Source organism: Erinaceus europaeus, chromosome 7, assembly GCF_950295315.1.
Source record: "Erinaceus europaeus chromosome 7, mEriEur2.1, whole genome shotgun sequence".
In the NCBI taxonomy this organism is placed as follows: Eukaryota; Metazoa; Chordata; class Mammalia; order Eulipotyphla; family Erinaceidae; genus Erinaceus; species Erinaceus europaeus.
The window spans coordinates 73,398,105-73,423,968 of NC_080168.1; the positions used below are offsets into that span (position 1 = coordinate 73,398,105).

The 25,864-nt window shown below is 39.4% G+C and overlaps 1 protein-coding gene across 5 annotated transcripts in view; it reads left to right on the forward strand.

Annotated features, from left to right (window-relative positions):
* The window catches only part of DGKH (diacylglycerol kinase eta), a 203,201-nt gene that overhangs the window by 121,847 nt on the left and 55,490 nt on the right, over positions 1–25,864 (forward strand). For all 5 annotated transcript variants that reach the window (XM_007528944.3, XM_060194758.1, XM_060194761.1 and 2 more), the window contains 5 exons: positions 527–611; positions 11,343–11,428; positions 19,014–19,113; positions 22,691–22,964; positions 24,070–24,192. In XM_007528944.3, coding sequence (XP_007529006.2) covers positions 527–611; positions 11,343–11,428; positions 19,014–19,113; positions 22,691–22,964; positions 24,070–24,192 — 668 coding nt within the window. The remainder of the gene's footprint in view (positions 1–526; positions 612–11,342; positions 11,429–19,013; positions 19,114–22,690; positions 22,965–24,069; positions 24,193–25,864) is intronic.

A 25,864-nucleotide genomic window follows, 5' to 3' on the forward strand; every position in this document is an offset into this window, starting at 1 on the left:
GTAGAACACGTGCATGAAGCCCTGGGTTTGATTTCTCCCACTCCATTAAAAAAAGGAAATGACTAGTTAATTCTCATTTTACATGTGAGAATTGTAAATTAACCTAGTCTGACTTGGCAAGGCTGGTTGTTACATGGTGAATGATTTGCTTTTTCATAGGTAGTACAGTTTAGTCTATGACACTGTTTTACAATGTTAGTTTAGAATCCAGTGATTTGTATGATCTAGTTAGTAAATTGCACGAGGCATTATTTTAGAAAATGAACTAGGCAAGTCTGAATACTTTGCACTTAGTAAATTTGTCAACCTATGTGCAATTCTTATTGCGAGTCATGACCTTAAAAAGTTTAGAAGTCACTAATCAGAGAAGTGGTAAGATGTGGAAAGCATTTAATGAGATCACCAAAAATTCCACCCTCTCCTCATGTTTTGGTTGTTGTAGATATAGTAAATCATACTTGAAGAGTAGAGATGCATATATGTGAATGTGAGGTGAGAATAAAACAAAAAATCTTTCTTCCTTCAGATGGAGTATAATGACCTATGAACTCAAATTGCCACCCAAGACATCTCTACTTGCAGAACCTCCAGAAGCAACTGAGGAATTTTATGTAAGACTTTAACCCTCTACCTACTTAACATTTTTAAATGGACCACTCCCTCGGTGGCCGTTTTTTCCCTTTCTATTTTATTTGATAGAAAAGAGAGAAATTGAGGGCAGAGGAGAGATAGAGTTTTGTTTGTCTGTTCTGTTGAAGGTACATCAGCGCAGGTTTCCAGGTTAAGCTTGCTAGTCAAGGTAAAACAAAGAAAGAAATGTTACTTCATTTGATCTCTGCTACAGACCTTGTTAAGTACCGTTTTCAGACATTTTGAAAGATTCAGCATCCTGATTAAACCTCAACACACTGGGGATTTAAAGCAGAATCTAATTTTTGAAGGATTATTTTGACTCATTAAGATCATTTGATCTATGACAGCTTATTTTTCCATTTAGGAAAATCTGTCTGTTTTATAGTTGAAATCTTTGTTTTGTTGTGGAGAAAATTATGATCATGTCAAAAGCAAGGAGAATGATACTTAATCAGAGACATGGGGCTGTTTTTTGAAAGAAGCTGGGTTGTTTTTTTTTTTTTTTTTTGTCACTAAGGTTATCACTGGGGCTCTGTGCCGGCACTGAGAATCCACCATTCCTGGCTGCCATTTTTTCCTTTCTATTTTATTTTGATAGGACAGAGAGAAATTGAGAGGGGGAGGAGATAGATAGATAGATAGATAGAGAGAGATAGACATCTGTAGATCTGCTCAGTGCTGATGAAGGTGGGGAGCAGGGGCTTGAACTTGGGTCCTTGCACATGGTAATGTGTGCACTTAACTGGGTGTGTACAAAGCTTTGTACCACTGGAGGTACAAAGCTAATCATATTTTGACATTTTTCTTGATAAAAAGATAGTGGAAACTGCTATAAAATATATGAAAAATAAATAATATTTTCCCTCTTATTTAATAAGACAGAGAAATTGAGAGGGAGGAAGACATTTAAAGGAAGAGAGACACTTGGCAGTACTGCTTCACTGCTTCTCAAGCTTTTCGCTGCAGGTGGAAACAAGGGCTTAAACCTGGGTCCTTGTGCACAGTTCTTGTGCTCAACTGGATGAGCCAACACTTGGCCCCATATTTGCAGCATGTTAAGGACCCTGGACCCCACCTGTAGGAGGAAAGCTTCACATGAGGCGAAGTAGTGCTACAGGTGTCTCTCTGTCTCTTTCCCTCTCTATCTCCCGCTCTCCTCTCAATTTCTCTCTTTCTGGGGTGGAGGGTAGATAGCATAATGGTTATGCAAAGAGACTCATGCTTGAGGCTTCAAAGTTCCAGGTTCAATCCCCTGCACCACCCCAAGACAGAGCTGAGCAGTACTCTGGTAAAAAAAAATAATAATAATTTCTCTCTGTCTGTATCCAATAATAAATAAATAAATAAAAATTAAAAAAGAGAATAAGAAGAAAAACTGGGCAAACATATATAAATGTAGATAGATCATTATAGAAATAATAGTCAGCCCATATCTGTGACCTTAGGAGAATTCCTGCAGTTTCCAGTGGAGGGAATTGGGGACACACAGAACTCTGGTGGTGGGAATGGTGGGGAACTATACCTCTATTAGCTTATAATTTTGTAAATCAATATTAAATCACTAATAAAATTTGTTCTTTAAAGTCATCTTTGCAGCCTGCCATTCAGAAATAATCACTATTAAATATTAATGTTTACTACTCCACTTTCAGCAGTTTTTTATTTATAACATTATACTCAGCAATAACCAACATGTGGCTTTATAGGAGCCAGTCCTTTATTCAGAATATTTTTATAAATGAGATTGATTTTATTTTATTAGCAATTTGATATTGATTTACAAAATTATATGTTAACAGGAGTATAATTCCACATTGTTCCCACTACCAGAGTTCTGAATCCCAAGTTTCTCCATTGCAAACCACCACAGTTCTCCCAAGGTTGCAGATATGGGTTAATGGGCATCTCTACAGCTATCTGTCTACATTTGTACATATTTGCCCCCCTCTTCTTCCAGGCAGTCCTCTCTTCCCCTGTAGGTCATATGTCACCCTACTACATCCAAATATTTCTCTTTTTTGTCCCCTCTCTCCTGGGCCTGATGGAACTGGAGTTCAGAGCCCTCTTGTCCTCTTCCTCCTGTCACTTCTCCCCCACTGGGAATATGGATCAAAGTTGTTTTTTGGGGTACAGAAGGTAGGAGTTTTGGCTTCTGTAATTGCTTCTCTGCTGGAACTGGGCATTGGCAGGTTGATCCATACCCCCAGCCTGTTGCTATCTTTCCCTAGTTTGTTAGGGCTCTGGAGAGGTGAAGTTCCAGAATTCACTTGTGAGGTTGTCAGCCCAGAGAAGTCAGGGTGGAGTCATGGTCATGTCTGCAACTTGGTGTCAGGTTTGAAGAGCTGTGAATGACACCTCAAGCTCTGTATGTCTGGTTGTAGTCCACTCTGAGTATTCAGTAGCAGCATAATGTGAGATGGCAGCACTAGTAGTGATTTGGTTGAGGTCACCATAGGTGGAATGGGGGTAAAGAATCAGAGAGAGGAGTGGCCATAATCCTAGAGGTTCCAGGACTAGGAGAAATTTCTCCTAGTCTTAGAAAGAGCTTAGAATAGGAATAGTCAATTGTTATTAAAACCAGGTTAGTTGGGGGGTTGTTTTATGCAAATCCTGTGGTTAGCATCTATAATGATGCTGATTTTCTTTTTTTTTTTATTGTTGTAGTTGTTGTTGGGTAGGACAGAGAGAAATGGAGAGAGGAGGGGAAGATAGAGAGGGGGAGAGAAAGATAGACACCTGCAGACCTGCTTCACCACTTGTGAAGTGAACCCCCCTCCTGCAGGTGGGGAACCGGGGGCTCGAACCGGGATCCTTACACCAGTCTTTGCGCTTTGCGCCATGTGTGCTTAACCCGCTGCACTACCACCCGACTCCCCCAGATACTGATTTTCTAATTGCACATAGTATGTATGACGTGTAAGGACCCACAGGAGGATCCTGGTTCAGGTGCCAGGTTACCCACCGGCAAGGGGCGCCACTTCACAAGCAGTGAAGCAAGTCTGCAAGTGTCTGTCTTTCTCTCCCTCGTTATCTACCCCTCCCCTCTCAATTTCTCTCTGTCCAATCCAGAAAAATAAATTTTAAAAAAATGGCTGCAGGAACAGTAGATTTGTAGTGCAGGCACCCAGCCCAAGTGATAACCTGGAAGGCAAAAAAAAAAGGATACTTATTTTTACTTTAAAAAGACAAAAGGAAAGTTTTTTTTTACCTTTTTTATTGAGGGGGTTAGTGCAGTCATTGTCACATGAATATAATTTTATTATCCACCTGGCCCCCACAGTTCTCTTCCTCCACCACCCCCTGAGTTTCTTGCTTTGATGCAATACTCTATGCCCAGTTTATGTTTCACTTTGTGTTCTTCAAAGGAAAAATTCTTAATGTTCTGCTTACTTCAGAACTATTGACTTCCCACTATATAAAATATAGATTGTTCTAATCACGTATAGCCATTTATTATGGAGTATGTTGACAGTGACATGAAGGAACCTTTTTTTTTATTATTGGCATGAAGGTGTTTGAGTGAAACATCATTTACTTGGTTAATTTTATAGCATTTTATATCAAAGGTGCATCATGCCTTAGAATTACAAGTTAATCAAGTATTCTGCCTCTCTTTGAGATGCAGCATTTTACTTTAAAACTGCCTGCTTATCATTTATTTATTGTTGCCAGGGCTTCATAGCTCCAGGATCCCTTTTCAGATAGAAAGAGAGAGAGAGAGTGAGAAGGAAAGACACCACAACACCAAGGATTCCTCCAGTGTGATGGAGTGCCAGCTTGACCATGGGGCTGGGCTCATGCACCTGGCGAAACAGGAACATTGTCAAGATGAGCTACTCTGCTGACCCAGACTGCATACTTTTTTAGTTTATTTATAAGATGGAAATATTGACAAGCCCATAGGATAAGAGGGGTACAATTCTACACAGTTCCCACCACCAGAATGCCCATCCCCTCCCTTGGTATCTTTCCTATTCTTTATCCCTCTGGGAGCATGGACCCAGTATCATTATGGGGTACAGAAGATGGAAGGTCTGGCTTCTGTAATTGTTTATTCTTAAATAGTAATTGTTTATTCTTAAATTGTTTATTCTTAAATTGTTTATTCTTAAATAGAGTTTTCATTTTTATTCCTTTATACATGACTGAAATCATAGTTTTTAGTGTTCCTTGAGGATAAAGTTTGTCATTCAGATCAGTGTAGTTTGAGTTATTAGCTAATGTTAACTAATTAATTAATTATTAATTAATAAATCAATGATAATTATTAATAATTAATATTAATAATCAATAATCGATTGATTAAATATTAATAATTATTAAACATGTAGTTTGAGAATTAGTGACAGTTTTTATTAGTTTATTAGAATTAGTGACAGTTTTTATTAGTTCCCTATGAATACTATTACTTCTGTTAGCTGTTTTACTATCTAGACATTATTTTCTTTAAAAAATTATGTGGGAGCCTGGCAGTGACGCACATAGTGCAAAGCGCGAGGACTGATGCAAAGATCCTAGTTTGAACCCCCGGCTCCCCACCTGCGGGGCGGGGGTAACTTCACAGGTAGTGAAGCAGTTCTGCAGGTGTCTTTCTTTCTCCCACACCCCCCTCCCCTGTCTTCCTCATTTCTCTCAATTTCTCTCTGTCCTATCCTATAACAATGTAACAGTAACAACAATAATGGAGGGAAAATGGCCTCTTGGAGCAGTGGATTTTTAGTACAGGCATCGAGCCCCAGAAATAACCCTGAAGGAAAAAAAAATGTTTCAATCATTCTATTATTTAATTCTCAACCCTGAAACAGTTCATTTTCATTTGATGTGAAATTCCCCATGCCACCACATTCTGTCCACCATCCTTCCATTGGTGTCATGCTTAGCTTGCTCTTGTCCCCACCATGGAGATCAGCTTCTAGCACTTGGTCTGGCAGTCATCCCTTCTTGGTCAAGCCCTCCTCTGTGCCCTTCCTCAGTAGTCACATAGCACCTGGCACCTCTAATGATCTCAGTGCTGTCCTTGAACGGTCCTTTCACCATCACATTTTTATCTGGCATATACAGTGACTGGCACAGTGTAGCTTATTAGTAAAAGTTCTTACCATTCATTTTTTAATGTAAATACCAAACTTCTTTGGGCCAATGGATTTCTTGGCATCAGAGCTTCCTGACTTTGTCTTGGTAACCAGATTTCTGCTACTTAATTGAATTAAACACTTTGTGATGTTGTAGGCATTCTCTTGATAGCTTCTGTAACATGGATGCTTATTTACTATTGCCATGATAGTCAAAGAGAAGCCAACTAAACATAGGGGCAAACTTTGAGTCTATTTTTCTATTTTTTTAAATTGTGAAACCTCTCAGTTCTTTTTTCTAGTTGCTTGGCAACAAGTATGCTAAGAAGTTGTAATTCTATTCATTTATTCATATAAATTAAAGTAAATGCTTATCAGTTCCTGAGATTAGAAGTTAAATTTTTATCTCTTGTTTCAGTGTTTCCAAGTTGTGTGCCCAGGCACCACTGTAAACTCAAAGGTCTAACAACAGCTGTTTATATATTTTAAGTGTTTATTTTAAATATTTGGTTACTTATTTATTAGAGTCAGAGAGAAATAGAGAGGGGAGGAGGAGCAGGAGCAGGAAGGGAGAGTGACAGAGAGACAGCTGCATCACTGCTCCACTGCTTATGAAGCTTTTACCTACAGGTGGGAACTGGGGGCTTGAACCTGGATCCTTGAGTAGTATAACATATACACTCAATCAGGTGTGCCATCACCTGGCTTGTGAGTATTTTCCACATAACTTTTTCAAATTCATTTTAATTATTTTTATTTCATTGGGATATAGTGGTTTACAGTTGTTAGCACTTTGATAACTAGTCTTTCTTCTGTCTTAGATGCACTGTGACAAATGTATTAAGACATTAGGATGGGTTGGGGAGATAGCCTAATGGTTATGCAAAAGACTTCTATGCTTGAGATTCCAAAGTCCCAGGTTCACTCACCCACCCACTATAAGCCAGAGCTGAGCTGTGCTTTGGAAAAAAAAGTGGGGGGTGGTACCCCTGATTGAGCACACATGTCATAGTGTGCAAGTACACTATATTCAAGCCCCCAGGAAATTTCTGAAGCGGTGAAGCAAGGCTGCAGGTGTCTCTGTCTCTCCTTCTCTGTATTCCCCCTTCCTCTCAATTTTTGGCTGCTTCTATCCAATAAATAGAATATTTTTAAATTTTATTTATTTGTTTATGAGAAATGATAGGAGAGAGAGAAAGAACCAGACATCACTCTGGTACATGTGTTGCTAGGGGTTGAATTTAGGACCTCATGCTTGAGAGTCCAAAGCCTTACCACTGTGCCACCTCCCGAACCACCACGAGACAATAAAATTTTAAAAAGATATACTTTAAACCATTAATCCCCCAATAAATAAATAAATAAGACATACTTCAGGTGACAGATTAAAAAAAAAAGTTAGGATGCCATAGCCTAGGAAGTTTGCTCAGTCTGGTGTAGTGGAAAAGCTGGAAAAAAAATGCTTAGTCATATGAGAGGAGTTTATTAGGCTGCAGGGACCCACTCAGACTTGTTAAGCAGTATGTTCAGATCACTTTTATGTTCTAGGAAGGGAAAAAAATTGTTGAAAAGTGGAAAATGGCTTACAGGGTCAGAAGATTGATAGGAGTCAACTAGGAGGCTGTTCTAAAACTGGAGAAATAATGAAGTATTTAATTGCCAAAGGCAGGTAATCAGTGATCAAGACCATATAAGCACTATGTGATAGAAGTCCCAAAATCCTCAGACCCTGGCTTGTCTGCTTGTCCTGAGCTGAGGGTCATGGGCAGATCACTGAACTCACCAAAGCCTCTGGTTTCTTGACAGTAAAATAGGAAAATCAATGAGACCTAGACAAAGTCTTGCAAGGGGCTTCCCCGCTGTGTCTAGTACACAGCAAAAAAATGTCAACTCTTATTATGACCTGACTTGGCACAGTGGCTGTTGAGAGGGAAGGGGGAGATAAAGAAGGAGAAAGAGATACCTGCAGCACTGTTTCACTACTCATGACACATCCCCCTGCATGGTGCGGACTAGGGACTTGAACCCAGGCTTTTGAGCATTAGAGTATGTATGCTGTCCCAAGTGTGCCACTACCCAGACCCTTTTATCTATTTCTATCATGATTATAGGAATGCAGTTTTTAACAGGCAATACTGTGTCCAACAGTGAGTTCCCTGCCCCCACGTTTGGTTTATTTTCCATATATGAGCTGTGAAGGAAGTAAAGTTGTTTTTTTTTTTGCTTCCAGGGTTATTGCCGGGGCTCATTGCCTGCACCATGAATCCACTGCTCCTGGAGGCCATTTTTTCCCATTTTGTTGCCCTTGTTGTTGTTGTTGTTATTGTTATTGTTGCCATTGTTGTTGTTGGATAGGACAGAGAGAAATTGAGAGATGAGGGGAGACAGAAAGGGGGAGAGAAAGACACCTACAGACCTGCTTTGCTGCTTATGAGGAGACCCCCTGCAGGTGGGGGGCCAGGGGCTCAGACTGGGATCCTTACACCAGTCCTTGCACTTTGTGCCATGTACACTCAACCTGCTTCACAACTCCCCGACCCACATAAAGTGGTTTTAAAAGGACTGATTCACCTCTGGTGGAACTGGCAAATGGTCTTAGAAGTTATGTGTCAGAAAGGCTTTATTTCGACAAGGAAGGGGGACAGGTAGTTGAGCCTCCATTTAATTTTGAATGAAACACACTGGGAGGAAGCAGTGGAAGTTTCTGAGTCAAACACAAGAGCCTAGAAGGCCAACTGGGATAGAGAAGATGGTGGATACTGGACATTTTTGAGTCATGTCTGTGAAGTATATTGGAGGCAAACATTTGACAACTATGAGACTTTTTCAATATTGTGCATTTATTTTCATATTAGGGAAGTGTTCTTGTACAATGACATTAAACTTTGAGTCAACTAGAATAAGGAGCCCTATTAACATTTTGATTGTTTCATTATTTTAGAGAAATATTAATTACATTAGTGTATGACAATGCCTAGAACATTTTTAAAAACTATCAAACTGTAGTATACATCCAGGAAAGTACACATATCATAAATGTGTAGCTTGACATGCTCCCACAAAGGAAGCTTATTTAGAAAATCAACAAGGCCAGCAGTCCTTGAACTTACTGCATGCCCTCTTTAGCCTTTTTTTATTATTATCATCTTTATTTTTTATTGTATAGAGACATCCAGAAATTGAGAGAGAAGGGGGATATAGAGAAGAGAGAAAGAGAGAGACCTGCAGCCCCACTTCAGCACTTGTGAAGCTTTCCCTCTGCAGGTGGGGACCTGGGGCTCGAACCTGGGTCCTTGCACATTGTAACCTATGTGCTCAACCATGTACACCAGCACCTGCCCCCCTTCACATATTTAGCCCCACCTTTTATCCCCATAACTTCTATCCTGACTTCTATAAGCATATCTTTAGTTTTGTCTATTTTTGTGCTTTATCAGATAGGATTACCCTTTATGCATTTCTTTGTTTCAGAATTCCCTCATTCAGCATGATGGCTCTGAGATTTCTCTGTGTCACGCTGTGGTTGTAATCATACATTCTCTTTACTTTATTGTAATCCATTATGTAGTGAGCAGTCAGTTCCCTCCTTTACTCATGTCAAGTACTGCCGTGAACATTCCAGAGCGTGGCCCTTGGAGAATGCACACCTACCTTTCTTTGCTGTATGTGTGGCAGAAGCTGTGGTATATGCCCCCCACCCCTGTATTGACTATGTCAGCTTCCCCACAAGCAAGGTGTGAAGGTGTGGGAGTTGTTTTTTATGTTGTTGTTTTGTTTTTACTTTACCACCTTGTCAGTGTGTGGTATTGTCCAGTTAAGGTTCTTAATGTTTTCATCCCGGTGCCTCTGGTGGCTCTTTATATGAGGGGATCATGCTCTGGCCTGGCTTTGCATCTGACCAATGGCCTATTATGAGGCCAGTCACATTTTCAGCTCTTTGTGGATTATCTGTGCAGCTTCCTTTCAAAAGTTCTATTCTGGGGGTCCTGCGGTAGCGCAGCTGGTTAAGCGCACGTGGCGCAAAGTGCAAGGACCTGCGGAAGGATCCCAGTTTGAGACCCCAGCTCCCCACCTGTAGGGGAGTTGCTTCACAGGCAGTAAAGCAGGTCTGCAGGTGTCTCTCTATCTCTCCCCCTCCCTGTCTTCCCTTCCTCTCCCCATTTCTCTCTGTCTTATCCAACAATGTATGACATCAACAACAATAATAATCACAACAAGGCTACAACAGCAGGGGCAACAAAAGGGGGAAAAATGGCCTCCAGGAGCAGTGGATTCATGGGGCAGGCACTGAGCCCCAGCAGTAACCCTGAAGGCAAAAAAAAAAGTTCTATTCTTTGATCCTTTTTGTTTTCTTAGGTTGTCTAGATTTCTTTGTACTGATTTGTCAGAGTTCTTTGTGTAACTGACTTTTTAAAAAAGATCTTATTTATTAATGAGAAAGATAGTAGAGAGAGAAAAATTGGACATCACTCTGGTACATGTGCTGTTGACTTTTTTTTAATTTTAAAATTCAACATTTTAAAATTTTAAAACATTTTAATATAACAAGAATTGATGGCAACTGACTTGCTAAAGCAACATAGTGGTATTACATTAGGATAAAATGATCTTCTTTTTTCTTTCTCCTTTCTTTTTTCTTTCTTTCTTTCTTTTTTTTTTTTGTGAGCTCAATTTACAGTGGAGAACTCATTCCTCCTCCTTTCCCCAGAATCTTTTGCTTTGATACTTTTCCAGTCCATGTTTCACTTTGTTCCTCCCTTTCCCTTTCCCCATATATTAAGTCCCACTTATAAGTGAGATCATTTGGTATTTGTCCTTTTCCTTTTGGCTTATCTCACTTAACATAATGTCTTCAAGTTTCATCCAAGATGATGTGAAGGAGATAAGTTCATCATTTTTGACAGTTGAGTAGTATTCCACCACATATTTCACAATTTTGTTAGGCACTCTTGATGTTGGACATCTGTGTCGCTTCCAGGTTCTGGTGATTATAAACTCCGCTGCTGTGAACATAGGCATACACAGATATCTTCTGATATGTATTGTTTCCTTTGGGTATAACCCCAGGAGAAGAGTTGCTGGGTCATAGGGTATGCCCGCTTCTAGTGTGCTGAGAGTTTTCCAGACAGTTCTCCACAAAGGTTGGACCACTTTACACTCCCATCAGCAGTGCAGAAGTCTCCCTTTCCCCCTACATCCTCTCCAACATTTGTTGTTTCTGGTCCTTTCTGATGTGTGGCATTCTCACAATGTTCGACATTTTTTACTTTTTAAAAAAACTACATTTCAGTGGGTCAGAAAAACAGCTCACTTAGTGCACTGCTTTACCATGTGAGTGACCCAGGTTCTAGCTCAGTCCCCACCACATTGAAGGAAGCTTCAGCATGTGGTCTCGATGCTCTCTTGACCTCACTGCCTATGAAGGTAAATTAAAGGGTTTCAGAAACCAAGGGTTTTCTATGGAGAAGAAATGCTCCTCTATTTTGTCTAATGTCTTTTATGTATTTCATTATAGCCATTTCCATGCATCGCATCTGTCATAAATGATCCATTTTTGAAGCTGCAGTAATGTAATTGTATCATCTCCTGCCACAGTGATAAAGAGCGGGTCTTTCCTTTTTGTTTTTTTCCCCTTAGATGGCAATTTATGAAGACTCAGTCACAGCTCATCTTACAAAAATCCTCAATTCTGATGAACATGCAGTGATTCTGTCATCTGTCAAGTGAGTTATGGAGTAGAAGTGATGAAACAGTTACATGGTGGGAATAAAAGGAAAGCAGGCTCATGCTTTTGAAAAGACATCTATGAAGTGGTTTTGTAGAATTCTGAACTCACTAGATTTGATCTTTAAGGAAGCATTTTAGCACCTTATGAGTCTTACTGTGGAGATTATGGAGAATGTATATGTGCATGGCTATGCACATATACATACATATCTTTTGATGCTTGATTTGAAGTGTTTGTCAAAAGATGGGTAGTTATTGGTGTTAACTTAGTATAAGATCCCATTTAAAGATGTGTTGGGTTGTTGGAAAAGTCATGACACATTTTTGATTGGAAAATTCACCATGACTTTTCCTACAACCCAATATTTATGATAATCATACTATGGAAGGCACTATTATAACTCATTATTTCCATGAACACTACTATTTAGGGACTATTTACCACAGGAAAATAAAAATGATGAAAATTTTCAAGACAAAAGTTCATAGCACATTGGAATTCCATGACTATATCAATACAAGGCATATAGAAGTATATGATATATAATCATATGTAATTCTACTACTGCATATTAATTTAAAAGTACAGGCTATATCCAGTAGTTAAGTTGTCTCCACAAAAGGAGATAAAGCTGCTTGGTTTTATTACCCCAGATGTCTCCTGACTGAATCTTAGAATTTAATTCTAAAGTGTCAATTCTCCCATCCAAGTACTAACCAAGCTCGACCCTGCTTAGCTTCCGAGATCAGGTGTGTTCAGGGTAGTATGACTGTAGACTAAAGTATGTATTGTCTACTGGTGTCATGAGAAATAGAAAGTCAGCTGAAGGAAGTAGTAAAACCCACTGAAATTTTCAACTGGTAAGCACAAGAGTATGATTCTAGCACAAATATATCACAATTATGCAGAAAGGAAAAAAGGAGAAGTAGCAAAGCAAAAAAATATGCAGACTTCACTATGTATTTGACTTAAAAATAAGTCAAGGAAAGACAAGATTGACCACCATAATAAATTTCCCGTGTTATAAATACAAATGTAGTAGCAATTGCTTTGGATGCTATAAGCCCCAGGTATGAGAAAGAATACTGAGCAGTCGGAAAAGAGTAGAACAGCATACAGCAGGGGCAGCCTATTTGTTACCCACACAGAGGTGGGCTACAGATCCTTTGTTTGGTGGGTGGTGTGGCTACTTCCAATTTTTTTTGTTTAATGAATTTTATTACTTAATGGTGAAATGTACCATCTCTGATTGGTCCCAATCCTCAGCATGCACTATTGTGTTTCTCACCGAGGGCCAAATTTACACACATAAAATCTCTGATTCCTGGAGGCATTTGTTGCCTTTGCTGTAGAAACCAAATGTGTCTTTAAACTATTTAATTTTTAAGATCATTTACTCATTTACTTCATGAGAGAGACCGTGGCACCCCCTGGGTCATCTGTAATGCTGGAGATCTAACATGAGGATCCAGTGCATACAAAGTTTGCTCTACTCACTGAGCCACCTTCTCTGCATTTTAGAAGACATTGCTAGAAAAGATGAATATTTGAAATGGAACTTTTTAAACCTTTTTTTAAAGTTTTATTTTGGATAGAGACAGAAACTGAGATGTAACAAGGGAGGGAGAGAGAAAGAGACACCTGAAGCACTGCTCTACCACTTGTGAAGCTTCTCCACTGCAGGTGGGGACCAGGGACCTGAACCTGGGTCCTTATGCATGGCAACATGTACAGTCAACCAGATGTACTACTGCCTAGCCCCTCAGAATGGAAATTTTAAAAGTACAAGTTAGAAAAGGATGACTCTACTTTTATTATAAATAAGTAAATATTTTAGCTAACCCCTTTTTTATTTTTTAAATTATCATTATTGATTTATTGGATAAAGGCGAGGGCCAGGTGGTGGCACACCTGGTTGAATGCACAGCTTACAATGTATTTGAGCCCCTGTTCCCCACCTGCAGGGGAAAAGCTTTGCGAATGGTGAAGCAGTGTTGCAGGTGTCTAGGTGTCTCTCTGCCTCTCTATCATTTTGTTCCCTCTTGATTTCTCATTGTCTCTAGCCAATAAATAAATAAAGATTAAGAGAGAGAGAGAGAGCACCAGAAATCGAGAGGGAAGGGGGAGATACAGAGGAGAGAGACAGAGACACCCAGGTCCTCCTGCATAGTAATGTTGCCACCACCTGACCCTTAACCTGTATTTGTAAATGAATTTTGAATTGAGCTTTTGTGGGAACCTTTCAAGTATTTCTTGAAAACCATAGGAGTAAATCTCAACTGTTGTGCTGAGTCGGAATAAATCTGAGGTCCTGGCTGAGACTCAGAAATTTCCTAGCTTTTATGACCTGTGTTTGTTTTATCAAGCCCAAGTATAGAGTGAATGCCTTTCATCCCTCCCTCCAGGAGCTAATAAGAGATTAAGTTGTATAAAAAACTCAGAACGAAGTTTAGCAACTCCATAGCCTGGTATGAATTGTGGCATTATCACCTCGTGCTTTTCCCAGTTGCAGTCCAGTTTCTGTTCTTCACCTTGACCTCCCTTCTTCTTTAAGCTCTGCTCTTAGGTGTAGCTCTGGCTTTTTTCCCCGACTAGCTCATTTGCTTTTTAGCAAATTCCATTCCAAATCGGATTGCCTCTCTCCCTCTCTCATTACTTATCTGTACTCTAAGGCCTGCCCAGCAGCCCTGCCACTACAACCTGAGGTTAAAACCTCAAGGATTTTCCCATGAAAGAAGGAATAACATATGATAACCTTGTATCAGTGGCAGTATAATTTAAATTTGAACTTTGTTACAAACGTGCACAAGGCAGAGAAAACTGGACAAAGGCTTCACTCTGAACTCATCACTCAGCTTCATAATTGTCAACATTTTGCCATCCACCCACATTTCCTTTAGCTGCAGTATCTCTAAGCAGATCCATTATTTTAGTCCACTTTTCAATGTATACACCTAATAGTATTTTTTAGTTTGAAGGAAATGAATGTGTTCAATACCATCTATATTACTTCATTCATGCTTTCTCCCCACCAGTAGTCTCAAAGTTTGTTTGTTTGCTGTTGAACAGTCGAGTTCAGTAAAACAGCTTACTTGAGTAGTGTGCTGCTTTGTCTCTGATGTGACCCAGGTTCACATTTAGTCCCCACAGCATTGAAGGAAGCTTCAGTGCTATGGTCTCTTTCACTCTCTATCTTGTAGTCCTTGTAGGCAGGTGTCTACTTCTCTCTCTCTCTCTCTCTCTCTCTCTCTCTATTCCCTTAATTTATCTCTCTATCCAAAGTAAATAAATAAAGCATTAAAAAATACACCAATATATTTAAAAAGTCCCTCTTTAATTTAAATGCCATATACTGGTTGAGTTTTATTTGTTTAATAACTTACTGATTGCCTAAACTATTTAAATAGCCTGAGTTATTTTTAATAAGTAATAAGTTATTGAAAATGTTACTGGAGAAGTTCTACTCCATTAGCGTAGATAGTAGGCTAACTAATATTAGTACGGATCAGCCAACTTAGAAGTGCTAATTTGCAGTCAGATGTCTTTTTTTTTTTATTTCCCCTTTTGTTGCCCTTGTTTTATTGTTGTTGTAGTTATTATTGTTGTTGTTATTGATGTTGTCATTGTTAGATAGGACAGAGAGAAATGGAGAGAGGAGGCGAAGACAGGGGAGAGAAAGATAGACACCTGCAGACCTGCTTCACCACTTGTGAAGCGACTCCCCTGCAGGTGGGGAGCCAGGTACTCGAACCGGGATCCTTTAGCTGGCCCTTGCTCTTCATGCCCCGTGCGCTCAATCCGCTGTGCTACCACCCAACTCCCAGTCTGATGTCTTTTATTAGTAAAAGACAAATTCCAAATGACTAGTCATTTGGACCAAAAGTCTGTATCCACGGGAGTTAGTAAAATACCAGGAAAAGTAGGTAGGATACTATTATTGCAATATTCGTTATATGCAGCCTCTTTCGTTCAAGAGAGACTCCCAGAAAAACCCTAGCATGAATTTCACAATAGCCTGCCTTGACATTTCAAAAAATAATTCATAAGTGGAACATGACAGTGCTTGACATGAAGCATAGGATGGCATCTCTGATAAATAGTGGCTGAATTTTCTGCAAAAAATTGATTTCAGGTCAGTAGGTAGTGCAGCGGGTTAAGTGCACATGGCGCAGAGCACAATGACTGGCATAAGGATCACGGTTCGAGCTCCCGGCTTCCCACCTATAGGGCAGTCACTTCACAAGCGGTAAAGCAGGTCTGCAGGTATCTTATCTTTCTCTCCCCCTCTCTGTCTCTCTTCTCTCTCAATTTCTCTCTGTCCTATCTAACAATAACATCAATGGCAACAATAATGACAGCAACAAGGGCAACAAAATGGGGAAAAATGGCCTCCAGGAGCAGTGAGTTCATAGTGGGGCACCGAGCCCCAACAATAACCCTGGAGGCAAAAAAAAAATTCAAAGAACCAATAATTATTGCCTTACTTATCATTTAACCTCTAAGTAACCATATATTGCTAACTAAGAACATCTAAAGACTCCTTTCAAATAGTAGATTGGTTTCCAGCATAATAAACAACCTTTTTCTTCTCCAGGAATAGTTGATTATCAAGATATCCATATAATGAGTAGTAGAATAGAAGTAACAACCCAAATGACATACTTAAACTTGTTCTGTTATCCTGAGATTGTGAGGTATACAAGGTATTTTAAAAGTTTTTTTTTTATTTTGGTGCAAACAGAACAAACCTTTTTTAAAAAAATTGACTTAATAATGATCAACAAGTCAATAATGATAAGAGTGGTACAGTTCCACACAGTTCCCAGCACCAGAGTTCCACATCGCCTCCCCTCCATTGGAAGCTTTCCTATTCTTTATCCCTCTGGGAGTATGGACTTTAAGATATTTATGGGGTACAGATGGTGGAAGGTCTGGCTTCTGTAATTGCTTATCCACTGGATATGGGTGTTGGCAGGTTGATCCATACTCCCAGCCTGTTTCTGTCTTTCCATAGTGGGCCAGGGCTCTGGGGAGTGAGGTTCGAGAACACTTTGGTGAGGTTGCCTGCCCAGGGAAGTCAGGTTGGTGTCATGGTAGCCTCTGCAACTTGGTGGCTGAAAAAGCATTAAAATATAAAACAGAAAAAATTGTTTAGTAATCATGAACCTAAAGGTAAGAATAGAGGAGATGAGATTTGGGGTATTCATGTTGGAAAAATAAAGGAAGTCTATTTTAGGTATTCCAAGGGGCCCATGACTTTATGAATTTTTGCCTGAGCCCAACAGCTAACATGCAGATGAGCTAAAGGTATTGGCTGGAGAAATGGTGTCAGAGTTGGAAATAGTACTAGAAAGCTGGATTAGGGAAGAGAGTAGCTCCCAAACATGGGAAGAGTATATAAATACCATTAACTGTAAGCACCATCGATTTATTCTGGGGTCTATTTTCAGCGCAGGAGCCTGTGTAATCTCTGTGTGTAATCTCTGCATCCCTGTAGGTCTGAGCTCACATTCCATGGTCATAACTAGAAACATTTTAGGCTACACTCATTGCAGGACCCATCTTACTCAAATGGCAGAGTATGTTGACCCAGCCTCCCTTCCAAGAGCGGGGCCAGTCCCTTTCATTGTTCTATATTGAAGGCAAGGTCCTTTAGGGACCCATAAAAGAGTCTACTAAGTTGTTCCTGATGGAGATAACCAGTGATGGTGTAGAGAAGGATCTTTTAGAGGTCTAGACCCATCATATGTATGTGGGAATCCCAGGATTCTCTGACAAGGGTCCTGGATGGTGGGTTGGCCTGGTAGTGACCAAGAGAGCCATCATTAACATATATATGCCAGTCTCTTTCCCCTATCCAATTTTGTAATCCTTACTTTGTCTGACAAGGTTAGTCTTAGAGTGATTGAGGGAAGTGAAATTGGAAGTAAGTAAGGAGGGTATTTAGGTCTAAGTAGAAACTATTTGATTAAATATACTTTATGGTGACTTTTTTCAGTCTTTCTACTTGCTTGTTGCACTTATTGAGTCACTGCAAACAATTGTGCACTTTTACTTTAAGGTCTATATTTTCCCTAGACTTATGGATACGTGTGCACATGTGCTCTGTCTCATGGCCCCTGGTCTATATATAGGTTTCTGTGGCTTTGTTAGGAAGTACACCATTGGAAATGAAATTAAGTAGTCCTATAAACTAGGAAAGGCATCACCAGATTAATGGAGCTGAAGGGTTGACATCCTATGTCTGGCATCTCTGGGCACCAGTCCAGAAGTGAAACAGTCCAAAGTGAAACATGTCAAGGTGGCACCGGTTCTATCGATTGATTGAGCTCAGTAGATGCAGTATCAAATGTTGTGGATTGAGAGAAGCATGCAGAAAACAAGCCACACTCCATAGGTTCCAGAACTGGGAGAAATGTGGATTTTATAGAGAATGGGAAAGGTTCCTGCTATCTTAGAGTTTAAGAAGGCAATAGATAGTTATTGTTATAACCAAGTTATTTGGGAATTTGGTTTACTTTGAGAAACACATGATTAGGATTTGCTGTATCGTACAAGACCTCATTTAATGCTATTTACATATAGCTCTATCTTATATAGTGACATGACCAGTTGCTTCTGGTCTCCCTGGTCTAAGATTATAGGTGATTTAATATTTCAAAGAAAAAGTCATTGTTAGGAATGTATTAACAATTTAAGCCCACTGTTAAAATTCAGTCAGGTTACCAATTTGAAAGCTTAAGTGCTTAGATTGAAGGAATATATACTCAGAACTGGGGCCTATGCATCAAAGAGTTTGAGACATTCAATCTATTTTCCCCTCTCATATTGACTAAATAGTAATTTATAAGACTATACGTTAATAGGAGTGTATATTAACACCATTCCTGCCACCAAAGGTCTTTTTCCCTACCCCACCCCCAATAGTGGAGTTTTTCAAAACTACCCTTTCTCTACCCCCAGAGTTTTTTACTTTGGTATAATACACCTAACTCAGTCAAATTCTGCTTTACATTTCCCTTTCATTTCTTCGGAACTTGTGTTTATGAATGGAGTCATCTCATACTCATCTTTCTCTTTCTGACTTACCTCACTTAGCATAATTCCTTCTAGCTTCATCCAGGATAGGTCAGAGAAGGTGATTCGTTATTCTTAATAGCTGCGTAGTATTCCATTGTGTATATATACCACAACTTGCTCATCCACTCATCTGTTGTTGGACACCTGGGTTGTTTCCAGGTTTTGGCTATTACAAATTGTGCTGCTATGAGCATAGGTATACACATACAGCAATCCTTTTTAAAGATATAATTCAAATACACAAAAAGTTAACCCAAGTTTGTTTTTATTTTGGTTGTGGATAGCAAGATTTATCAGCATATCTGTTTATCATTTAGGATGTCTTGAACTTATTAGGATACATCTCACAATGGGTAGGAATATGGTTGTATATCTAGATACAAACTATTTTGGTATGTTGAGTTTGCCTAACTGAACTTATTTTTAAAGGTCTGTGTATAGGTCAAGGCTAATTGAGCCACTGAGTTTACTGAACCGCACACTTTCTTTTCACTCAAAAGGATACTGTGTGACACCATAAAGGACTTCCTTGCCAAAGTAGAGAAGGCCTATGAAAAGACATTGGAGAATGCTGTTGTGGCTGATGCTGTGGCCAGCAAAGTAAGAGGTTCACATTTGGGGCATATGAGTTGTGTCACTGACAGTGGCAACCTTGAACTGTGTGTGCTTCATAGCTAGATTCAGAGTGGTTTTTCCGCAAGACATCATCCATTCAGGATAAGATTACTTTTGAGTCAGATATGAGGATCTAAAACAGCAGTGTTTTTCCCCACTTTATTGGGTTGTAAATGGTTTACGGTACAGTTGCTGAGACATGGGTACATCTTCTCATCTCCCTGTAGTAGGTGTCTGTAAAACACTGTCATCTCCAAATTAGGGCCTTTTGCACCATCACACACAAAGACCCCTTATCCTCTCTGTCCCAACCCCACCTCTCCTGCCCCAGAACCCTGTGCTTTGGTGCAGAATAACCTGCCCAGTCAAACTTTCACTTTGTGTGTTTTCTGTTTCTGGTTTATTTTTTTTTAATAGTTATTTATTTATTTTCCCTTTTCTTGTTGTTATTGATGTCGTTATTGTTAGGACAAAGAGAAAAGGAGAGAGGAGGGGAAGACAAAGAGAGGGAGGGAAAGCTAGACATCTACAGACTTGCTTCACCACCTGTGAAGCAATTCCCTGCAGGTGGGAAGCCGGGGGCTCGAACTGGGATCCTTATGCCAGTCCTTGCACTTGTCTGTTTCTGTTTTTTTTTTTTTTTAAAGTTCCACCTATAAGTGAGATCATCGAATATTTGTCCATCTCTTTTTTACTTGTCTCACTTAACATAATGACTTACAGCTGCATGTAAGATGAGGCAAAGGAGAAGACTTCATCAGTTTTAACAGCAGAATAGTATTCCATTGTGTATATATACCACATCGTTCTTAGCCACTCATCTGTTGTTGGACTTCTGGATCATTCCCAAGTTTTAGATATTACAAATTGTGCTGCTATGAACATAGGTGTAAAAAAAAAAATCTATTTTATGGTTATCCTTTAGTAAATCTGTTAAAGGCCATTTGACAAAGTGAGTTTTACATAACTCAGCTCTCCTTTTTTTTTTTTTTTCAAACACCAATTAGTATCTTGAAGAAGAAAGGGATAATAGCTGGTCCAGGCATACTATGGTGATCTGGCTTCTTCCTTGCTCTTAGGTTCCCTAGGAGACTTGACAGGTTTCTCTTTCTCATACTGCATATTTCTTTGCTTATTTTACCCTTGTATGAGCTTCTGCAGCTCATGCAGCTGTCTACTGAACCTTAGAAAATGCTATCTTGGGGGTCAGGCGGTAGTGCAGCAGCAGGTTGAGCGCACGTGGTGCAAGGCGCAAGGACTGGCGTGAGGATCCCGGTTCGAGCCCCCAGCTCCCCACCTGAGGGGAGTTGCTTCACAGGTAGTGAAGTGGGTCTGCAGGTGTCTGTCTTTCTCTCCCCCTCTGTCTTCCTCTCCTCTCTTGATTTCTCTCTGTCCTATCAAAACAGTGAGCGACATCAGCAACAACAATAATAACCACAACAACAAGGGTAACAAAAGGGGAAAAAAATGGCCTCCAGGAACAGTGGATTCATGGTGCAGACTGGGCCCCAGCAATAACCCTGGAGGCAAGGGGAAAAAAAAAAAAAGAAAAAATGCTATCTTTCCATCCATACATTTGTGGCTGGGCATCATTAGCAAAGACCTAGTTATCTTGAGCTTGCAGTGGGATGATTTTCCCCAGATTAGATGCACGATAAAGATGCTGGTTTAACTGAGATGAAAAGAAAGTAGAAACACATGAAGATGTGTCTGACTTCCCTCTACTGTCTTCAGTGGAAAACATCAAAAACCAGAAGCCTTTTCTAGCCATTTTCCTCTTGATTATTTTTGCTGGAAGCTTGTCTTGACTTTTTTTCCAGAGACAGATAAATAGAGGAGGAGGAGAAAACTGGACATTTTGTGTAGATAGAGTGAACATTAGGCTGTAGCATCGGTAGCCTCAGTCCTTAATGTTGCTGTAATCCTAATAAATCAAGAAGAGCAGAAAGCCACAAGGGCCCATTATTCTTTCTGAATACCCCCTATTTTTCTTCTTTATCTTTTTCCATTTTCCTTTTTAAAGTGTTCTTTTATATGTTTTTATTTTTATCACTTTATGATGGGGGGGGTTAATGTTTTATTGGACAGTTGTTGAGACCTAGGTTTTTCATATCCTTGTGATAGATGTCTATAAAACATTCACTTTCTCTCTCTTCAAGATAGAAACAGATGTATAGAGATAGAAAGAGTGAAAGATCACAGCAATGAAGCTTCTTTCAATGTTGTGGAAGCCAAGCTTAAACCTGGGTCACACACATGTCAAAGCAGTGTACCATCCAGTCGAGCTATTTCTTTAGCCCCAACATTTATCTTTGAACCAGTAATCTCATAGGTACTGTTTGCTTCTTCCAAATCAGAATTCTGTAAAACTTACCAAAAACTGTAGCCATACCTACACTTTATGATGCACAGAATGGTGTGCCATAAAATGATTATTTTATTAACTATTTTTTACCTCTCTTTATTGCCACTAAAGTGATTTCTGGAGCTTGGTGCCAGCACTATGAATCCTCTACTCCTGGTAGTCATTTTCTCTTTTTTTTTCTTTTCCATTTTATTTGATAAGACAGAGAGAAGTTGAGAGAGGAGGGGGAAATAGAGAGAGAGAAAGATACAGACCTTCTTCACTGCTTGTGAAGTGTTCCCCCTGTAGGTGAGGAACGGGGACTTTTAACAGGGTCCTCGAGCATGGTAATGTGTGTATTCCATTGGGGCACCACTGCCTGACCTCTAAATTGATTACTTTATAAAGGTCTATGTAATATTCTGTATAATGCATAGTGAAATTTGTACAGTATGTACATTTTTCTATGTAACGTGCCACTTTATAGTGGAAAAATTGCTGAAGAAAAATTGTAACGATTTTTACCTATGAAATGGAATCTCAGTGTTTCTGTATCAGTATGTTTGCTTATCAGTTATATATATTTTTAAAGATTTTTTTTATCGGAGAGAGGGAGGAAGAAAGAGAACACTACAGGAGTCAGGTGGTAGCACAGTGGGTTAAGTGCACCTGGCACCAAGTGCAAGGACCGGCGTAAGGATCCCAGTTTGAGTGCCTAACTCCCCACCTGCAGGGGAGTCTCTTCACAGGCAGTGAGGCAGGTCTACAGGTGTCTTTCTCTCCCAATCTCTGTCTTCCCCTCCTCTCTCCATTTCTCTCTGTCCTATCCAACAAAGATGACATCAGTAACAACAACAATAACTACAATAATAAAGCAAGGGCAACAAAAGGGAAAATAAATAAATATTTTAAAAATTTTAAAAAAAGAAAGTGAACACCAAACATCACTCTGGCACATGTGATGGCAGGAGTCAAATCTGCAACCTCATGCTTGCAGGTTCAGTGCTTCATCCGCTTTGCCATTTCCCAAGCCACAGTAATAAACGGTCTTTAAATGATAAGTTTTGCAGTCGATTATCTGTCTGAAGTATAATTTTCAGTAAGTAATTCATGATGACTGGAATATAGGCACTTCTCTTCTAAGTCAGGAGCCATTCATTTAAGTGATAGTTTCCCAGCTCCACAGAATGGAGGCCCACTGTTTGTTTGTTCTTCTAGTGTTCAGTCCTGAATGAAAAGCTTGAACAGCTGCTCCAGGTCTTACACATGGATTCCCAGGCTCCTTCAGTCCTACCTGGGATTAGCCCTGTCATCATAGAAGAAGAGCCTGTGGAGTCTTCAAGTGAAGAATCCTTGTGTGAAAGCAAGGAGAAACTCACAGAGGACACTACAAGACCTGCATCCCAGAAAGCCGTCAAACCAAAGGAAGTCATCCTCCGGGCAAACAGTTTAAAGAAAGCAGTGAGGCAAGTCATTGAAGAAGTTGGAAAAGGTACACCTCCACAGAATTAACAATTAACCCTTAAAGAAATCAGCATCCTTCCTGTTGCAAGCACTAGTATTCATACTAGTCAGATAGAACACAATTATTCAGAGGCAAGAGAAGCAAAAGCAACTAAGATGACCTTTGTACTTTGTCCTGTTTATTGTTTTAGTAGTAAGGACCAGCATATTAATGATGCCCAAACTCAATCTCAGAGATAAAGTCATTATCTAAAGTAACATTAAAAATTAATTTAAGCAATATTCCTGGATTTCAGAATAACTTTTACTTAGTTGGACTGTTTTAAATTCTTAAAATCAAGCACATAAATTGCTTTGAAAAATGTTGACTTCATTTTCTAAGTTTTTGCATTGCTCTTTGAAAAATTTAAATTTTTCTACCTGTATTTAGATCATATATATGTATATACATATATATAGATATAGATACATGTATATATATATATTACTATGATGTGTATACCTCTCTTAGAATTTGAGGGGGGGGGGCAGGTGGTGGCACACTTGGTTGAGCACACATGTGACAATGTGCAAGAATCAGGTTTCAAGCCCTAAATCCCCATCTGCAGATAGAAAGCTTCACAAGCTGCAGGTGTCCCTCTATCTCTCTCCCTCTCTGTCTCTCGCTTCCTCTCAATTCCTGGCTGTCTCTATCTTCTTCTTCTAGCATTTGCCCTTCTTCCGTAGCCAGTCGACAGCGTCAGATTGAGCCTGATGTAAAGTTTCGAGACCTCCTTTGAATCTGGAGAGGTGGCAGTCATTGACCATGTGGGTCATAGTCTGTCTCTATCTAATAAATAGATAAAGTTAATTTTAAAAAAAGAATTTGAGCAGTAGATTAAATGTTAACACTGAATGGACTTGTACTTTATTATCTAAAATTCTTATATTTTTCCTTCTGGTCAAGTAAGAGTATGACAGTACTGTGTTTTGTAATCTCTAGCCTACACATTGACTGCCTCCAGGCTGCTTGTCATTTATGGCTTGTGACTATGAACTTTCTTTTGGCACATTTTTCTGTTTTCCCCTTTCAAACTTATTTGTGACTTTCATGTTTACTTGTCCAAACATATTTGTCTTCATGTTACTTAAAGTGGTGGATGACCAAACAGTCGCCCCTTGTGAACCAGTGAGCCAGTCATTTGAATATGACAGCGCAGAAACAGATGAATCAAAAGAAGACACTAAAGAGGATGACACCAAAGAGTCCTTACCTGGTAAGAACCAATGAAATCATTTTGAAATTAAATACAATTTTGCTTTCTGAACCACTGGATTACTTGTCTTCACTGCTTTCCACATTTGGGGCCAGTTCTAACTGTTGGAACATTTTTCTCTATATTTACTGGGTTTTATGTTCTCTTCCTTAAATTTGCACCTACATTATAATTGTTAAGTTTTTTATATGGTAGTGTCTATAAGTAACAACTGCTGTTATTTGTATAATGTTTTATGATTTGCTTAAAAGCAATTCCAGGGCCCCCAGGGAAGACTTAGCAAGTAAAGCACACACTTTAACATGTCTGAGGCCCTGGATTTGATCCCCAGCATCACCTGGGAGTATCATGGACAGCAAGAGGGGGAACTATATAGATGGTAGAGTTGGTGTCTTTTTCTCTGCTGTTTTACTGTCTTTCTCTCTTCCCATCCTTTTTTTCCTCTCAGAAATAAAGAATAAAAATTGGGCTGAGGATGAGATGTCATGCATGCAAGAGGCCCTAGGTCCATTTTGTTCAGTGCATTAAAAAGTACATTTCATGTACATCGTTTGATTATATTAAGATGACTAAAAAAACGTTCACAGTCATATCCAGAGTGCTTTGCTGCAATAAACCCCATCCAGTTGGAGCTTCACCTTCTATTTCCCTTTTCTTTTTTTCTTTACTTTTTAAAAAAAATTTTTTTAAATATTTTATTTATTCCCTTTTGTTGCCCTTGTTGTTTTATTGTTGTAGTTATTATTGTTGTTGATGATTTTGTTGTTGTTGGATAGGACAGAGAGAAATGGAGAGGAGGGGAAGACAGAGGGGGCAGAGAAAGTTAGACACCTGCAGAACTGTGAAGCACTCCCCTGCAGGTGGGGAGCCAGGGGCTCGAACCAGGATCCTTAGGCCGGTCCTTGTGCTTTGCGCCACCTGCGCTTAACCCGCTGCACTACTGCCTGACTCCCTACTTTTTTTTTTTTAAATACCACCTATAAGTGAGATCATCCAGTATTCATCCTTCTCCTCTGGATAATCCCATTTACCACGATTCCTTCAAGTTCCATCCAGGATGAGGCAAAATCAAATATTTCATCATTTCTTACAGCTGGGTAGTATTCCATTGTATGTATATAACACAACTTTTCTTTACTCATCTGACATTGGGCATCTAAATTGCTTCCAGATTTTGGCTATTACAAATTGTGCTGCTATGAGCATAGGTATACATAGGTTTCTTTGTGTGAGTGTTACTTGCTTCCTCTGGATAAATCCCCAGGAGAAGAATTACTGGGTCATAGGGTCCATTTCTAACATTCTTAGAAGTTTTCATACTGTTTTCCACAGGGGTTGGACAATTTGCATTTCCACTAGATGTGTAGAAGGGTTCCTTTTCCCACACAGTCTTTCCAACAATAGTCATTTCTGTCCATTCTAATGTATGACATTCTCACCAGTGTAAAGTGATATCCCATTGTTGTCTAGATTTGTATTTCTCTAACAGTCAATGACTGAGCTTTTTTTTTTTTTTTTTTTTTATGTCTATTGGCCACCTGGATATCTCATTTAGTAAAAATCCTACCCATATCCTCTTTCCATTTTTAATGGGGTTGTTTCTGTTTTATTGTTGTTGTTATGTCTTATGGGCTCTTTATATGCTTAATTGATTCCTTAACTGTTGATACTT